Raw genomic sequence first — 17,681 nt, 5'->3', positions numbered from 1 at the left:
AAATGCGTACATTTGTCATGGAATAACTAAAAATGTCAAATCTCAGCAAAGGCTGTGATGTCTGAGGGATATTTTCCTGGCACACTAAATGCTTAGTACCAATCGAGCATCGTTCAAATGCCACAGCCTACCTGAGAATTGTTGCTGACCACATCCATCCCTATATGACCACAGTGCCCATCTTCTGATGGCTGCTACTTCCATGTCACAATCATCTCAAACATGAGTTCACTAAACTCAAATGGCCTCCACAGTCTCCAGATCTCAATCCAATAGAGCAGCTTTGGGATGTGGTGGAACAGGAGATCCACATCATGGATGTGCCGCCGTCAAATCTGCAGCACCTGCGTGATACTGTCATGTCAATATGGGCCAAAATCTCTGAGGAATGTTTCCAGCACCTTGTTGAATCTGTGTCACAAAGAATTAAAGTAGTTCTGAAGGCGAAAATGTGTCCAACCCGGTTCTAGCTAATCAAGTAGCCAGTGTCTGTAGTTCTTACCCGTGTAGTCGACAGTCAGAAGACATCACCACTAGATGGCGGTAGAGATCAACGCTGTTTAAACAGTTGGACTGAAAATCCTGAACATGCTTGTGTCTTTAAAGGCTGCTTTCACTCGCTGACTCGCTTCTGTGAGCTTCTGTGAGTACTATAGTTGCTATAAAGCAGTCATTACATGAGGAGAATCAGGTACGGCTCAAGCTTTGTTTGTCCATTATTAAAGAGTGTGTGTGAGATTACAGCTGTGGAACTGAATAACAGAGTAATAACTGTGTTGTACCAAACAGGTGTGCTGTGTTTCTCTGTCATCAGGCCTGGTGTCTGAGATGATGACATTTAGCTGCGATGCTACAGTACAGGTCGGAAGTCACATCCTGTGCTTACATGTCAGAGGATGATTGTCAGGGAAATACTTTTTACTTTTAGTATTTATTATGCTACATGTTTTGACATGACAAATTGTAAACAACTGTAAAATTATCTGCTTAGGTATTGAAATTTTCAGGTAACAGTTTTGTTTTTTGGTTTTTTTGATTAAACAAACAGTTTTACAGTTACTTTTCAGTAACTTTGAAAATGTCTTCTGTCTGTAGAATTGATAAATTTAGGGCTATTTCTAAAACTAAGAAAGTTTCCTTCCTTTTTTAAGAAATAATATTAGGCTACTTTCTGATAATTACAAAGTACAAAGCAGTGTTTTACATTTTTTTTTGTTTGGCTATGTGTTTATTCATTTCTTTTTGTCTTTTATATATTTGTAAGTTTTAGTAATTTTAGTACTTACATTGGTTACACTTTATTTTAAGGTGTCATTGTTAAAGTGTAATTATATAGACTTACTCGGAAAGTTTTTGATTGGGATAAAGCTCACAACTACCCCTGGTCAATGGAGGTCCTTGGAATACTCTCATCAGTAAAAGCACAGTATATATTTACAAATAATTATGACGCTAGCGGCGGTCATATAGGGATTGTCAAAGTTTTTTTTTTTTTTTTTTTTCGTCACCTTACTGAATTTTTCGTCAACGATACCAGGGACACCGAAGCACCGGGGAACATGAAATTTGGTGGGCATGTAGCCCCACTAGACTTCTAAGGAAAAATTTCGTTTGGTCCCCGGGGGCCACTCCCCCCCCCGCGCTGGGCCCCCCCAAACCCCCAAAAATGCAGTTTTTCCTAAATAACTACCTGAACCGTGGAACCGAGGATGAAGACATTTTTATGGTATGTTGGTCTACTAGACTTTTACGGAAAAATTTCGTTTGGTCCCTGGGGGCCACTTCCCCCCCCGCGCTGGGGCTCCCTTAAATTTTTCGTCAACGATACCAGGGACACCGAAACACCGGGGAACATGAAATTTGGTGGGCATGTAGCCCCACTAGACTTCTAAGGAAAAATTTCGTTTGGTCCCCGGGGGCCACTCCCCCCCCGCGCTGGGCCCCCCCAAACCCAAAAAAATGCAGTTTTTCCTAAATAACTACCTGAACCGTGGCACCGAGGATGAAGAAATTTTTATCGTATGTTGGTCTACTAGACTTTTACGGAAAAATTTCGTTTGGTCCCCGGGGGCCACTTCCCCCCCCCGCGCTGGGGCCCCCTTAAATTTTTTGTCAACGATACCAGGGACACCGAAACACCGGGGAACATGAAATTTGGTGGGCATGTAGCCCCACTAGACTTCTAAGGAAAAATTTCGTTTGGTCCCCGGGGGCCACTCCCCCCCCCGCGCTGGGCCCCCCCAAACCCCCAAAAATTCAGTTTTTCCTAAATAACTACCTGAACCGTGGCACCGAGGATGAAGAAATTTTTATGGTATGTTGGTCTACTAGACTTTTACGGAAAAATTTCGTTTGGTCCGCGGGGGCCACTTCCCCCCCCGCGCTGGGGCCCCCGTAAATTTTTCGTCAACGATACCAGGGACACCGAAACACCGGGGAACATGAAATTTGGTGGGCATGTAGCCCCACTAGACTTCTAAGGAAAAATTTCGTTTGGTCCCCGGGGGCCACTCCACCCCCGCGCTGGGCCCCCCCAAACCCAAAAAAATTCAGTTTTTCCTAAATAACTACCTGAACCGTGGCACCGAGGATGAAGAAATTTTTATGGCACATCAACCTAGCCCATAATCACTCATTTGTGATTTGCGCCCCTCCCATAAAACATGAAAATGCAATATTATTCTGCTTTAATCGCCCCTATCTTCAGTGGAGATGTTCAGAACTGCACCATATTTCATGTGTATGATTAACTTGACAACCTCTGGGGGTATCCTCTGCTAAGTTTTGTAGAATTTCATCCATGGGGGGGTATAAAATAAATTCATTTATGTGCACATTTAGTGACTGTACACTCATCGGCCTGTAGATGGTGCTGTTGAGCGAAGGGTTGCTGGTTTAGGATGATACTGTCACACACACACATGCAGGAATACAAACAAACGCAAGCATGCACACACACTGACATCCACACGCACAGACACACACCCATACACACACATACAAATCCACATGCACAGACACACACACACACAAACACACACGCGCACACATGTACGCACACATACATACACGCACAGACACACACACACACACACACACAGACACACACATACACAAATACACACACATACACACACACACACACACACACACACACACACACACACACACACACACACACACACACACACACACACACACACACACAGACAGACATGCACATACTATTACTTTTTTTAGGTATATACATAAACACGCAATACAGCCAAATTACTCCACGTCATTTATTTTTGTGGAAAGCCAGTGCAGGCCTGAGCGGCGGTCATATTTTGTACCGCAATGCGGTACATCTAGTTTACAATGTGATATATCTCAGGTCAGACAGTTTTTGTTTAATTCATATAAAGAGCAATGGCAATGGCAGGTGTTAAATAAGCCCAAATTGAGAAGCTATGTTCACTTTAAAAATGATTACTCCACAGAGCCTTATGTTAAATGTTGGTTAACTAGATTACAGAGGTCTTTGTGTGCCCAGCTCAGAGCAGGGGTGTTGCCCTTGCAGATCGAGGTGGGGCGCTATAAAGGTGTCCCAGAAGAGGACAGATTATGTGTTTTGTGTGATTTAAGGGTTGTTGAGGATGAATGGCATTTTTTGTTTTTTTGTCCTGTATATCATGATTTAAGAATGGGTATGTTTGAGAGAATTCAACATAAAAAGCCTGATTTGTTTTGGATGACGGATGGGGATATGTTGAGCTGGCTATTTGAAAATGAAATTTATAGTTTGGCTAGATATGTGGAAAAGGCGTGGAAACTTAGGCAAAGGAATTTATATCCTGACCTAAATTGACAGTGTTTTGTTTGTTTATATTGTGAAAATGATGGTAATGTACTTTGTATGATGGTCATCTTCCTTTGTACTTTGTATGATGGTCATCTTTCTGTATGATGTTTGTTTTGTGTCAATAGTGTCTTTTAAGCCTACTTGGGCTGGGCATGTAAGTGCAAGACACTTTAATAAAAAATTCAATTTAATTCAATATATATTTAAGTACTGAGTAATATTAAGCAACTACATGTCCTTACTATAGGGTTAGGGTAGGATTTGGTTGAGATTAGTTGCATGTAATTATGCATAATTTACTGTTATTACTATAGTAAGTACATGTAACATATACAAGGACACTGTAAAATAAAGTGTTGCCAACAAATTTGAATAGATCTAGATTTAGTTAACAATAACAGTGGTACAATTCAAAACATTTTACTTTTACTCAAGTCTGTTTTGGCTAGATACTGAGACTATAACTTGGGTATAATTTTGACCCCTTTTTTTTTACCTGTTTTTTTTTGTGTGTTTTTTGACCAATTTATTTTTGCCTGTATTTTTGACCAATTCATATGTATATATATTATTTTTTTTGCTCTATGTTTAACTGCCCTATGACATCTGCTGTATGTGATTTCACCTGCTTCGGTCGTTGTCCTGTTCAGTTTAGTCTCGGTCTCACACTGTTCTTTTGTTGTTATCAGAAAAAAGAAATGCTGTTATTTTCAAACACTCTGGGTTTTCTGTCGCCCATCTTTCTTATTTGTGTCTCTGTGCTTTGTTAGAGCTACTGGACGCACAGCTTTTCTTACAGAGGTTATTTATCTCCCTTACAGAGATTACAAAATGCCTGTGGCCTTTGCCCAATAAGACAGAAAGATCTTAAACTTGAAATGATACTCATTCCTATTTATGGAGATTCACAAAATCCTGATATCATATAGGCCAGTGAAGACACTGACAACTAGTCTCTTCATACTCTTCTTTAATTTCTTTACGGCTGCATCTCTATTAACTATCTATCCTAGTATGCAGGATTGCTATTGCACTCTTAAAAAATCACAGCAATATCATAGAAGTATCATTTTTGGTTTCTCAAAGACCCTTTCAGCGAACAGTTCTTAAAATAACTTTTTTTCTTTTTTTGTGTGTGTGAAGAACATTTAAAAAAAATGTAAAGAAACTTTTGTGCATTTGAAAGATTCCATGGATGTTAAATGTTCTTCACTAAACCAGATGACAATAAAACCATTGCTTTTAAAAGTGTAGTCCATCCCAAATTATATGCCTAAAATAGTGTTACAAACTAAGGTGCCCAGATAATTTATTTGTGTGTGTGTGTGTGTGTGTGTGTTACAGATCATCAATGGCTCCAGTGATGCAGTGATTTCACGGCCAGAGTGAAGCCAGCTAACAAAAATATCGGGATCAGGGGGTGGAGATGGGTAGGTTTAGGGGTGGGTTTAGGATCAGGGGGTGGAGATGGGTAGGTTTAGGGATCGGGGTGGAGATGGGTAGGTTTAGGGGTGGGTTTAGGGATCGGGGTGGAGATGGGTAGGTTTAGGGGTGGGTTTAGGATCAGGGGGTGGAGATGGGTAGGTTTAGGGATCGGGGTGGAGATGGGTAGGTTTAGGGGTGGGTTTAGGGATCGGGGTGGAGATGGGTAGGTTTAGGGGTGGGTTTAGGATCAGGGGGTGGAGATGGGTAGGTTTAGGGATCGGGGTGGAGATGGGTAGGTTTAGGGGTGGGTTTAGGGATCAGGGGGTGGAGATGGGTAGGTTTAGGGATTAGGGGGTGGAGATGGGTAGGTTTAGGGGTGGGTTTAGGGATCAGGGGGTGGAGATGGGTAGGTTTAGGGGTGGGTTTAGGGATCAGGGGGTGGAGATGGGTAGGTTTAGGGGTGGGTTTAGGGATCAGGGGGTGGAGATGGGTAGGTTTAGGGGTGGGTTTAGGGATTAGGGGGTGGAGATTGGTAGGTTTAGGGGTGGGTTTAGGGATCAGGGGGTGGAGATGGGTAGGTTTAGGGGTGGGTTTAGGGATCAGGGGGTGGAGATGGGTAGGTTTAGGGATCGGGGTGGAGATGGGTAGGTTTAGGGGTGGGTTTAGGGATCAGGGGGTGGAGATGGGTAGGTTTAGGGGTGGGTTTAGGGATCGGGGTGGAGATGGGTAGGTTTAGGGGTGGGTTTAGGGATCAGGGGGTGGAGATGGGTAGGTTTAGGGATTAGGGGGTGGAGATGGGTAGGTTTAGGGGTGGGTTTAGGGATCAGGGGGTGGAGATGGGTAGGTTTAGGGGTGGGTTTAGGGATCAGGGGGTGGAGATGGGTAGGTTTAGGGGTGGGTTTAGGGATCAGGGGGTGGAGATGGGTAGGTTTAGGGATTAGGGGGTGGAGATTGGTAGGTTTAGGGATTAGGGGGTGGAGATGGGTAGGTTTAGGGATTAGGGGGTGGAGATTGGTAGGTTTAGGGGTGGGTTTAGGGTTTAGGGGGTGGAGATGGGTAGGTTTAGGGGTGGGTTTAGGGATCAGGGGGTGGAGATGGGTAGGTTTAGGGGTGGGTTTAGGGATCAGGGGGTGGAGATGGGTAGGTTTAGGGATTAGGGGGTGGAGATTGGTAGGTTTAGGGGTGGGTTTAGGGATCAGGGGGTGGAGATGGGTAGGTTTAGGGTTGGGTTTAGGGATCAGGGGGTGGAGATGGGTAGGTTTAGGGGTGGGTTTAGGGATCAGGGGGTGGAGATGGGTAGGTTTATGGGTGGGTTTAGGGATTAGGGGGTGGAGATTGGTAGGTTTAGGGGTGGGTTTAGGGATCAGGGGGTGGAGATGGGTAGGTTTAGGGGTGGGTTTAGGGATCAGGGGGTGGAGATGGGTAGGTTTAGGGGTGGGTTTAGGGATTAGGGGGTGGAGATTGGTAGGTTTAGGGGTGGGTTTAGGGATCAGGGGGTGGAGATGGGTAGGTTTAGGGGTGGGTTTAGGGATCAGGGGGTGGAGATGGGTAGGTTTAGGTATATGTAAGGTGGGAGGAGTTGGATCTGGATCCAACTCCTCCCCCTGGATTTTGTGACGTTTTGCTATTGTTTCCAGTAAGTTTGGAAAATGCTATTTCTAAATGTTCTCCGAACATTCGAAATGTTATTTTCTTGGTTAGGTGAACGTTAGAAAAAACATTTAGGATATGTTCGATTTTATTATTTAGCAAACATTATGGGAACGTTATTTTGAATGTTCACCTGTAACAAGTTGTAGGCCTAAGCAGTGACGTTTTAAAAAACATTAGACGAACGACCCATGAACGTGTTGTGCTAACATTTTGATATATTATTAAAGACCAGATAACTTTGAATGAACATTCTATTAACATTACTGGAAGAACATTTGTTCACAACTTTGAGAGAACCTTTCCAGAACGTTAGCCAAAGATCTGAGAAAATTCCCCTGTACCTGGGAAAAGGGTTAGTGTTTCCCCCCATTAATTGATGTGTTATACTCCTGACAAAAGACTCTCATTCCTTCCTCCCAGACACCAAAGAACCGCAACCATTGTAGCCACCAAAGTAGAGCTCTTCAACATTATCATATTCTGTCTAAAAGCAACAATACAGGCTAATGCTAACCACCTAGTCTGGTGTGCGCATGCTAGTGAAAATCCACGTCTCGTTGATCACATGTCTATTGCTTGTCTATATGCGTGTTCTTTGTGAGAGATATACTCTTAATGTAAAGGCTAGACTGTATTCTGTTTGTCTGAAATGCTTCACCGCTCACTTAGCAAGACCTCCGGCCTTTTGTTCCTTATCTGCAGTTAGCGCTCTATCATCTCTTTTCATGCAGACTAAACATCAAAGCATGTGATCTTAACAAAACTGAGGGAAGAACGGGAAGAGCAAGAAGAGCACTGTTTTGTTAAAGTACAATCAAACTTGATAAAAACAATATGCCTGTAGGCTATATCCATATATATATATATATATATAGCCTATACCTGCATGATGAACATCATTGGTTCCAGCTATTCACTAAAAATACGTGTTTGTGAAATGGCTTAGGCTGCTGGAGAGACTTGTCCAATACCCATCATGCCTGTTTGACTCGGGGATTAGGATTTAAACTTCATGTGTTTCAACTGGAACCAAGTTTGTTGTTGAAACTTTAATGCCGCACTCCTCACTCGTGTCTTTGCTAGGGGCAAAATAATCAGAGGACCTGTCTTTTGCTATTTCCTTTAATATGAGTTTGGTTTCAAGAGGATTTTCTGCTCTTTATTGTTTGTGCAGTGCAGAATGCTGTTGAATGTTTAGCGTGGGTTATCTGTCTCTTTCTCCTCATTAATGAGGAATTAGAGGTGCTGATATCCTGCTGTTATTATTAATGTGTGGATTGATGGGTCTGACACGTCGAGCAGGTGTGTTTGTGTAGGGGGAGTTTGAGGCAAACGTTGAGCGTGCTTTCGTCTCTTTCACATGAACATGCTAACTCACTATCTCAATGATCTTTATTAGTGGTGTTTGCTTAAAAACACCTAAATAATCTCATAGATTTACTAAAACAAGAAGAGCATAGAGACTTTTTATAGAAGCCTTTAAATTTAAAATATATTAATAATATAACAAAATATAATGTACTAATACAATCTCACAATTGTGACTATTTGTCATATTTATGACTTCATATCTCAATTGCAACTTTATTTTATTAATGTCTCACAACAATTGTAACTAATTCTAATTTTAGACTTAATATCTCACAATTGTGACCATTTCTCAATGGTATATTTCTCAAATATACCATTTAAAGGTACACTATGTGACATTTCTGCACAAAACTGCATGCCTTTTGTGGAAGAACATTGTTTTGGTTGTGCTTTGGCTGTGCATGACTGCGGATTAATATGACCCTTTACAATCGACAATGAACTTTGTTAGAGAGCTACATATGGCAATTTATCTGTTCAGTAAAATACCTTACTTACCTGTTTAGTAATAACAATACATTCTCCGCTTCGCTTTTAACATTTTAAATCCTTCAGTTCTCGCTGAAAACCCAAGCCAATGTTGATTCTTGTTTTATTACGAGCTGTTGCGTTCTCTTTTTGCCAGCAGACTCTCCTCTAAAATATAACAGGCTTACCATAGTGATTCAGGGTGAGACAAAAACACATTTTGGAAGAAGGATTGATGTATTGACTGATGTATTGGTTCATTTTGAACAAAAGCGTTTACATAGTGTACCTTTAAGACTTTAAATCTCACAATTGTGACTATATCTCATATTTATGACTTCATATCTCAATTGCAACTTTATTTTATTCACAACTTTATTTACAGTTGTGACTATTTCTCATAATTGTTTTCATATCTCATAATTGGAACTTTACCTCCCGGTTTCACAGACGAGGCTTAAGCCTCCCGGACCAAAACGCATGTTTGAGCGGTTTTAACTGAAAGCAACTGGCTGAGTATTTTCTCCTTAAAACTGCAGTGAACCAAAGACAGTCTCAAAAACGTGGTTTGAAATCGTTGGTGTTTCTGACGTTACAAAATACCTTGTAACCAATCAGATCAACGTGTGATCGTCAACCAGTGGATCGCTGAGCTGGTGTGAGTGAGTGGAGGCGGGGCTAATTTGCATATTCATAGAACTGCGTATTCTAAATGATGCAAGGGTGTAGAGTTACATTCAAGCTATTTTAAGGCATGAGGAATTTTTTTTCAAGGAAAAACCTTTTAAATATGTCATTTTGGTGATCAAATATGAGTTTTAAGGGATACGAATATTTACTACAGGGGGACTTTAAGAAAAAGTACAAACCTAGTTTTATTTTCTACCTCTCTCATGTGTACACAAACACTTGGTTTATCCTGAACCGTCCAGCTTGGACAGGTGAAAAAGTGCTAAGAACCACATCACAGTTAAGATCAGGCCTGTCTGATCACGTCTGTGGCTTACTGACTTTGAAGTGCATGAAAAAGCCACATCAGAACTGTGTTTGAGACACATTATCAAACAATCTCACAGACACACAACAGATTATGTGAAAGGAAAAATATGTGACTGGAGTATATGCATCTTGTAAAAAAATTATAATTTAAGAACAGCCCGTTTAGTCGCTGACCTGTGCCGAGTCTGTAAGGGTGTAACGGGGCGTTTCCACGTCATTCTCACTATTTAAAAGAAATCCCTGGCAACCAGGAGGCCTAGAGACTAATACACTGACACAGCCACTTCAGACAAAGAACCTTTCTTTCATCTCTTGTACTCTGAGTTGACTCTCTTGTCCATAATGGAAGTATGTGACAGCTGGATGGCATTTCCTTCATCCTTCAGTTGTGAGATTTGTCTCTCTCTTGTTTCGTTTTTGTCTGCCCTGTGTGGAATGTGTTCTTGTTTGGAAGTGAATGAGATTTCGGTTGCATTAGCAGGAAGACTCTAGACTTCCAAAGTCAAACACCAATTTGACCCCTGCCAGTTTGTGGCGATACTCCTCTGAGAGCAAAGTTCAGAGGTCAACGTGTAGGACAGACAAAAATATTAGTGTGTCAGCCTTAAGCTTCATTCATTAAAAGTGACACGAGTCAGCAGGGGAAGTTGAAGTATTAGTTCATCCAAAAATGAAAAATCTTCTCACCCTGATGTCATCCAAACCTGCATGACTGACTTTCTTCTGTTGAACATGAAAGAGATCATTTGAAGAATATTTGAAATCAAAACATTTCGGTTGCCATTGACTTCCATTATATATTTTGTCTATACAATGGAAGTCAATGGGAACTAAAACTCTTTAATGACCAACATTCTTCAAATGTTCTTTTTTGAAATTTGAAATCTTTTTTGAAATTCCCATATGATTATTCTATAATATAATATTCTTATATAATAGTCATACAGGTTTGGAAGGGCTTCCCTTGTCCCTTTGAGAACAAGGCATTCTTGTCTGTTCTTGTCAATGGAGAGACACCAGATGTCTTCGCACATCTGGCTGCCATCTTATCTTGACTGCTTGAAATCAGCTTGGGCATCCTATCATCTCCTTTTATGTTCCACAGAAAGAAAAAGAAAAGAAAGATGAGTTCAAATCAACATGAGTGTGAGTGAATGAATTTTCATTTTGACCAAAATACGACCCCAGACTTTTGACCTCAGCAGTTTATTGTTCTGCAGCAAATAAAGATTGCTGGACTGAATACGTGTGTGAATAACTGTGTGTGCGTTTTATGACTAGTAGTCAGAGGGGCGCCTCTTTGCTGGCTGTGTTTCAGGTGGTCAAAATGATGGGCGAAGAAAACACCTGCTCCTCTCCTCCCTCTGTCCCCTCTCTCTCGCTTTGTTCTCTGGAGCGCTGCCATTTAATTAAACCTCAGGTTCTGTAGACTGGAAAATGAAAGCCTGACGCTATATGAGGTGTGGAGGAATGTGAACGAGCTCTGGTGGGAAATCTCACAGTGTTGGAGGGGGTGTAATGCACGGTCTGATGGGTTGCTGCTCGCTATTACAAATGTTTCTCGTCTTTTGTGACAACATTTGATTTGTACTGACTGGAAACATTTTACCCTTCAGTGCTCTTAAAACGACAAGCATGTATTGTGTTGCAGTAAAGTAACAACAGATGTGTAAAGAGTACCTAAAAACCATACTTGAGTAAAAGTACAGATACCTTACAGTGAAAAGTACTCCATTACAAGTTACAAGTCACCAATTCCAAAACGACTTGAGTTAAAGACTTAGAGTATCTGATTTTAACAGTACTTAAAGGGATACTTCACCTCTGGAAAGATGAATGTGTATTTAAAATTGGTCATTTATGTAGAAGAAATGTGAAATTATTTTTGAATTCGGAGCTTTCTAGACTGAGAAAAGCCAGAAAATGTATTTTTGGCGTATGTGGATGAAAGACAACAACTCCCAGAATGCACTTGCTTCGCTGCCCTACGAGGCCACACCCAAGCCACGCCTACCGGTAAGAGAGCGCAGTTGAAAACAAGAAGGCTAGGCTACTTGTGAGACTCCGTGACGAGTTTGCCCGGTATTTTGAGATCGCCCAAAATGTCCGGGATTCGGCTTTTGCGTTCTACAGTCGCCATTCATCATGTTTACTGTGGCGAGCAGGACGAGGCTGAGGGGCGCGGGAGAACGTCGCGAGGCCGGTGGCGTGATTACTGAGACACGCCGGGTCTTGCATCTCTCACGGAGGAGCGGGAATTTTCTTAGCAATGTTAAAACGCACATCGACCGATCACTTGTTTAGCGTTCATGTAAACACTACATTCAGATTCACCATTTGGAATGAATTCAGATAGATTGAAACAAAAGGTGTGCAAGCATGTAAATAATGAATGGCGACTGCAGAAACCAAAAGCCGAATCCCGGACATTTTGGACGATCTCGACGGCCGGACATGTCCGGGAAAAAGAGGATGGTAACCCCTACTCAGCTTTCTCCTACTACTCAGCTTTCTCCACAGAACAAGAGCCTGCTAGCTTATTAGCTTCCAAAGAAAGAGGGCTGACACTGTGTACATTCTGTGAGTGAGATCCCACCTCCTATGGGCGGGTTGAAAACATGCGGGACAGCCCCTACTACTGGCTGTAGTCTTAGCCTCTGGCCAAAAAATCCTCCGATGACGCAAAATGAGGATTTTTGCGTCATCGGAGGATTTTTTCCAGACAAAAAATACATAAATCTCTCATCTCAGGGGGATATGAGGGTAGAAAGCACGGTAATTCGAAAATACTACAGGTTTTCTACCAATACAAAGCTTAATGCTAAATCCTTAAGTTTCCCTTTAAAGGAACATGGTGACTTTTTGGGACTTTAGCTTATTCACCGTATCCCCCAGAGTTAGATAATTCCATACATACCCTTTTCATCTCCGTGCGTGCCGTAACTCTGTCTGGCGCACCCACCGTTAGCCTAGCTTAGCACAAAGACTGGAGGTAAACGGCTCCAGCTATACTGCTCCCAATAAGTGACAAAATAACACCAACATTTTCCTATTTACAAGTTGTGATTTGTATAGTCACAGTGTGTACAAATAACAAGGTCACATGAGACACAGCCATCTTCTAACCGTATACATACTGGGAACTATATTCTCAGAAGGCGAGGCACTGTTACTTCAGCGGAGTGATTTACTCCAACTCTGAGCGAACTCTCTCCTCCTCACCACGGGGCTTCTCAGGTGCTGCGAGCAAATCACTCCGCCCATATGTCTATTTAATGTCTGCATACAAATCTGCAAGATGCAAGAGTGTTTGCTCATCTGCAATACGTCTCTGAGACGTTTCCTGTCAGACGTCATATAGACATTTAGAAGATGTCTTTAAGATGTTTATGATTTAGTATGGATGTAAAACAGCTTTTTCTAAACTTTATTCGATGTTTTTACACGGCAGATGTAAAAATGATATGATAATGATTTACTCTGCAGACATCTTGCAGACGTGATATGTCAATAATTATTTTTTTTTCTAGCTGAAGGATGCCAGAAAGACAGTTAATGATTACACTTCTAAAAAGTAAAATATTAATACATAATTTTGGCTTTAATATAATTATGTGGTAAACCTTTTTCATTCAAAGAAATAAGGCATGCTGTATTGTGAATAAAGTCCCAGCTATAGCTACAGCACGGCCTCTCCCCAGCAAACACAGAACATTCCCTAATTTGGTTCGCGTTTGGTTTTTTGAAAAATTTAAATAAAAAATTAATATAGGCCTATAGCCTATAATAACATTATTTTTAGGTTTTATTTTGCAACCATAAAATAACGTTCCCAGAATGTTGCAGGGTGGTTATTTTTAAATAACCTAACTTATACAGAACATTCCCTAATAGTTATTTTTCGGCTATTATTTAATAATCATATAAAGACTGGGTCGCGGGTGTGCTGGATTATTATTAGCGTACAGCGGGGTAGCAATGATATCGGAGTAGGCTAAAGAGGTTAGGGAAACCTACAGAAAACTTTCCTGTCTTACCAAAAACAAACATTAAAAAAAGAACGTTCTGGGAAACAAAAATTGTTAGCTGGGTCGTAGCCTACCTTTTAGCTATAATCTGATCTGACGGGAGAACGGAATCAGTCTGATTCATGAACTGTTTTTTTTATTTTTTTTTTTATTTTTTTTATGCTCACCTGATTCACCATAAAGATTCGAGTTATTCACGAATCTGACATCACTTTTCTCATGAACGCTCATTTGAGAACGAGGAGGACGTGAAGATAAATGTCAAAATGTTAAACAGAAGAAAGCAGGCAAAGAGACAAAAAGAATGGTGTGGCTAAGACAGAATTTACCTTTTATATTTAGGCTACCATGAGATTGATTTTAACAGAAAAATATGTGATTTGATTTGGCAGGAATGGGGTCTATATCACCTATTCATTGGGTCTCGCAGCGTGAGAGAGAGACAGGACTACACACGCACTGCACTGCCCTCTCTCTACTCAACAGCGCGCGCGCGCACTGCACTGCCCACACAGAGGCAGAGCCCGAGAGAGAAGTTGCCCCTTGAACTACACTTCTGCCTAGTATTATTATATATCACACACAGAAAGAAACCGCAACGACTTTCCGTTTATTCGGTCTCTCCAAATGTCCGTCATTAACACCGCAGCAAGCTCTCCGTGGACATTTTGACCAGTTTTAACAGTGTTGAGCGCGCGGCACAGGTGAAGATGGCGAGGGGAACACCGCGCGCACCGGTGTTAGTGTTTCTATCGCTGCTGCTCATTGAAACTTTAACGGCGCAGGAATTGCCCACCGGCGGCGTGAACGGATACAGTTTGCACCCACCGTATTTTAATCTAGCGGAGGGAACGAAAATCACGGCCACGGCAACCTGCGGAGTGGACGAGAACGAGCAGCCGATTCAAGACTTGTACTGCAAGCTGGTCGGGGGGCCCGTGTCAGGGGACCCGAGTCAGACTATTCAGGTAAAAATGTGGAAAATGCTAACTTTTATGCAGTTTACATTACTTAAACATGGATAAAAGCGTATTTTTATGTTAGTATAGTAGTTATAACTTATAATGGATTGTATTTGGCTTTGTGAAATGCACTTTTAATCGTTTTTGTACTCAAATATAGGCTATCAGATGGTACTGAATAATTCCCATATTAATTTAGACCTACTTGGAATTCAAAGTTGGAACTGCAATGGTACACGTTGCCATGTTATATTTTCCAAATTAGACTTATTACCATATAAATACTGTAATTTTTCTTTTTTTGTTAGTCTATAAACAAGTCAGGACAGTGCTCGAGGTCTCGAGGAACTGCAAAAACTTAATCTTATTCTGAGAGCACCTGCTCAAGGTGAAAATGCCAAAGACCCATATAAAGGGCTATACTGACTCCTGAGAGACCCCCACTGAGGCTTCATAAGCAGGGGGCTCAGGAGGCACGACTCAGCTTGTTGGCGAGTGAGTGAAATGTTTAAACATTGTAAGGAGTAAAACGCAACCCCCGTGTAGCACTGCTACTGGGATTTTCCCTGAGGAATGTGTGGCATTCCTGTAGGAGACCTTGAGGGAGACAAACACATTCACATTTGCACCACACTTTCAAAGTATTTGTTAATAAAAGGTTGCGACCTCATCGATTGTTGCAGGGACGTCCTGCGGCCTTGTTCACAACATCACACCTTTGCATTTATTCATTTATCAGAAATGTTTATCCAAAGTGACTTACAAATGATGGATACAATAAGCGATTTACCTTAAAGAGCCAATAAACACGAGAATATTCAAATGTAATTCAGAAAAGTAGGCCTACCATGATTTATCATTTTACTGTAGTAACAGCAACTGGTATTTTGGCAGAGACTTTGGTTGCTGTGCAATTGGCAGTAAGTCGAACCTTCTTATGAAAGATTAGTCAAAGGAAATCTTATCTAATCAATCTCAGAAACCTTCACACATGGGTGGTCTCAACATAATTTGTGAATTGCTGATTGAGTCTTCTCCTGTTTGTTTATTTATACTGTTATAAATCAATCTATTTTCCTAGCCAAGTACACAAATAGCTCTAAATATTAAGAATTAAAAGAAGTTTGAGTTGCCAGCAGTTGGAAAATAATGGGATTGAATTCCTTGGTTTCTTCCAATGTTTGCACTGAAAATTCTGCACACTAAACCCCTACAAATCCTCAGTGTTCACAAGCAACAAGTGTCTAGAGCTATTTGCTGATCACAGTTTCAAAGGATTTCGACATCAAAAATGAAGTTTTACTTTGCTTAGTCGGTGCATCTTTTTCAGACACAGTTTCTACAACTCAGATTATCATGGAAAATATGTTTTCACGTTGTCCTTTAGTCTTTATCATCAGAAATAAACAGATAAAAGGTGAAGAAAATTTTCCAAGAAGGTATTGCATGAGTTGTTTATTTGCACGCACTCTCTGTATTCGTTAAAATAATTATGCAAATCAGGTGTTTTGCAAAAACTCCCAGAAAATTAATTTTAGTTTGTACTCCACAATTCCTTTGCAGGTCACTCTGCATCTGAATCGGCTCTTTAAATGCTTGAGTTTTAGTCATAACTCTCTTCTTTATCTTTTCATCAACATTTGATGAATTATTGCTTCCATTGATAGAAAATTTACACATATCTTAATTATGCCAGGAACTTAATTTATAAAGCATTTAGCAGCACAGCAACAGTTAGAGCACACTATAACATCTGGATCAACTGGATTGTGGGTGGTTTCAGTGCTGTAATACCGCTCACAAAAAGTGGAACAACTGTAGTGAATTCAGGGAGTTCGTGACAGAGGAGTTAGTTTGCTCTTTCAACGTTTCAGCCTGTCTGAATTAAACTAAAAGTAGATCGCCGTTAGAAACCTAAGACTTCCTTTACCTAGTTTTATCTAGTGGCCGAGGCGTCTCGAGGCCAGGATTAAAGGAGAAGAGTTAAGTTTACAGGTCAACTTGAATGTTTTACAGATAAGCCATTACCTGATCATGTGACTTACTAAAGCATTGTGCATTCAATCATTATTTATGTGACAGATTGATACATTAAACTGCTCAATCAGTTTTGTTTTGCAAAGTGCTGAAACGGAAACCTAAAAGCTAAACTTTGTGTCTTCCTGTGTTATCAGGGCCAGTACTGTGACATCTGCACCTCAGGAGACACTAACAGAGCGCATCCCATCAGCAATGCCATAGATGGAACCGAAAGATGGTGGCAAAGCCCTCCTCTCTCCCGCAATACAAAATACAACGAGGTCAACGTCACTCTGGACCTAGGACAGGTATGTTGCCGATGCATTCTTACAATTTGTCTAACTCTCTATCACATCCCCGCCCAAACGCACATATCGTGTTCAGATTATTCAGCGTACAGTAGAGTAATCCGATACTCGGCTACAGCAGGCGCTTTTGTGGATTGCACATGAGTGTAGAATTTCAAGGGTGGATCCTAAGTTGAATATCATCCATTCATACTCAAGTTTGGAGTATCTAGAGGTGTTTTTTTGCTCTGAACGCTTCACATCTTGATCCTTTGTATCGAGGTTTGTTATTTGTGAATAGCTGAAGAGCCAAGGGGCGTTTAAAGACAATTACTTTCTAAACTGTAATTGTAAATAAACATTACTTACACTCTCCCACACTTATTCTCCTCCTAAAGACCTCCAGCGTTCCCAGGGGCTTCTACATAAACAGTCAGCGCTGCTTCATATAGCTTCACGCTGCCCAAATGAGACTTGCCGTCAACAAACGTTTCCCATTGACCACCATTGAGTTTCAGACTCTTCAGTTGTGATTTAATGGGAACCAATCAGTGTTCAGGCTGCAGGATGTTATTATGAGAAGCTTGGATCACATCTTGTGTAATGACTGTATTTAAAATGAGAT

The 17,681-nt window shown here is 41.1% G+C and overlaps 1 protein-coding gene across 2 annotated transcripts in view; it reads left to right on the top strand.

Annotated features, from left to right (window-relative positions):
- Nucleotides 1–14,284: 14,284 nt before the first annotated feature.
- lama5 (laminin, alpha 5) overlaps nt 14,285–17,681 on the top strand; it is a 73,942-nt gene continuing 70,545 nt past the window's right edge. For both annotated transcript variants that reach the window (XM_082144948.1, XM_082144947.1), the window contains exons 1-2: nt 14,285–14,756; nt 16,925–17,077. In XM_082144948.1, coding sequence (XP_082001074.1) covers nt 14,499–14,756; nt 16,925–17,077 — 411 coding nt within the window. In that variant the 5' untranslated portion in view covers nt 14,285–14,498. The remainder of the gene's footprint in view (nt 14,757–16,924; nt 17,078–17,681) is intronic.

This window comes from Leuciscus leuciscus (assembly GCF_965113295.1).
Source record: "Leuciscus leuciscus genome assembly, chromosome: 18".
Lineage (NCBI taxonomy): Eukaryota > Metazoa > Chordata > Actinopteri > Cypriniformes > Leuciscidae > Leuciscus > Leuciscus leuciscus.
This window is presented reverse-complemented; position numbering and strand designations above follow the sequence as displayed.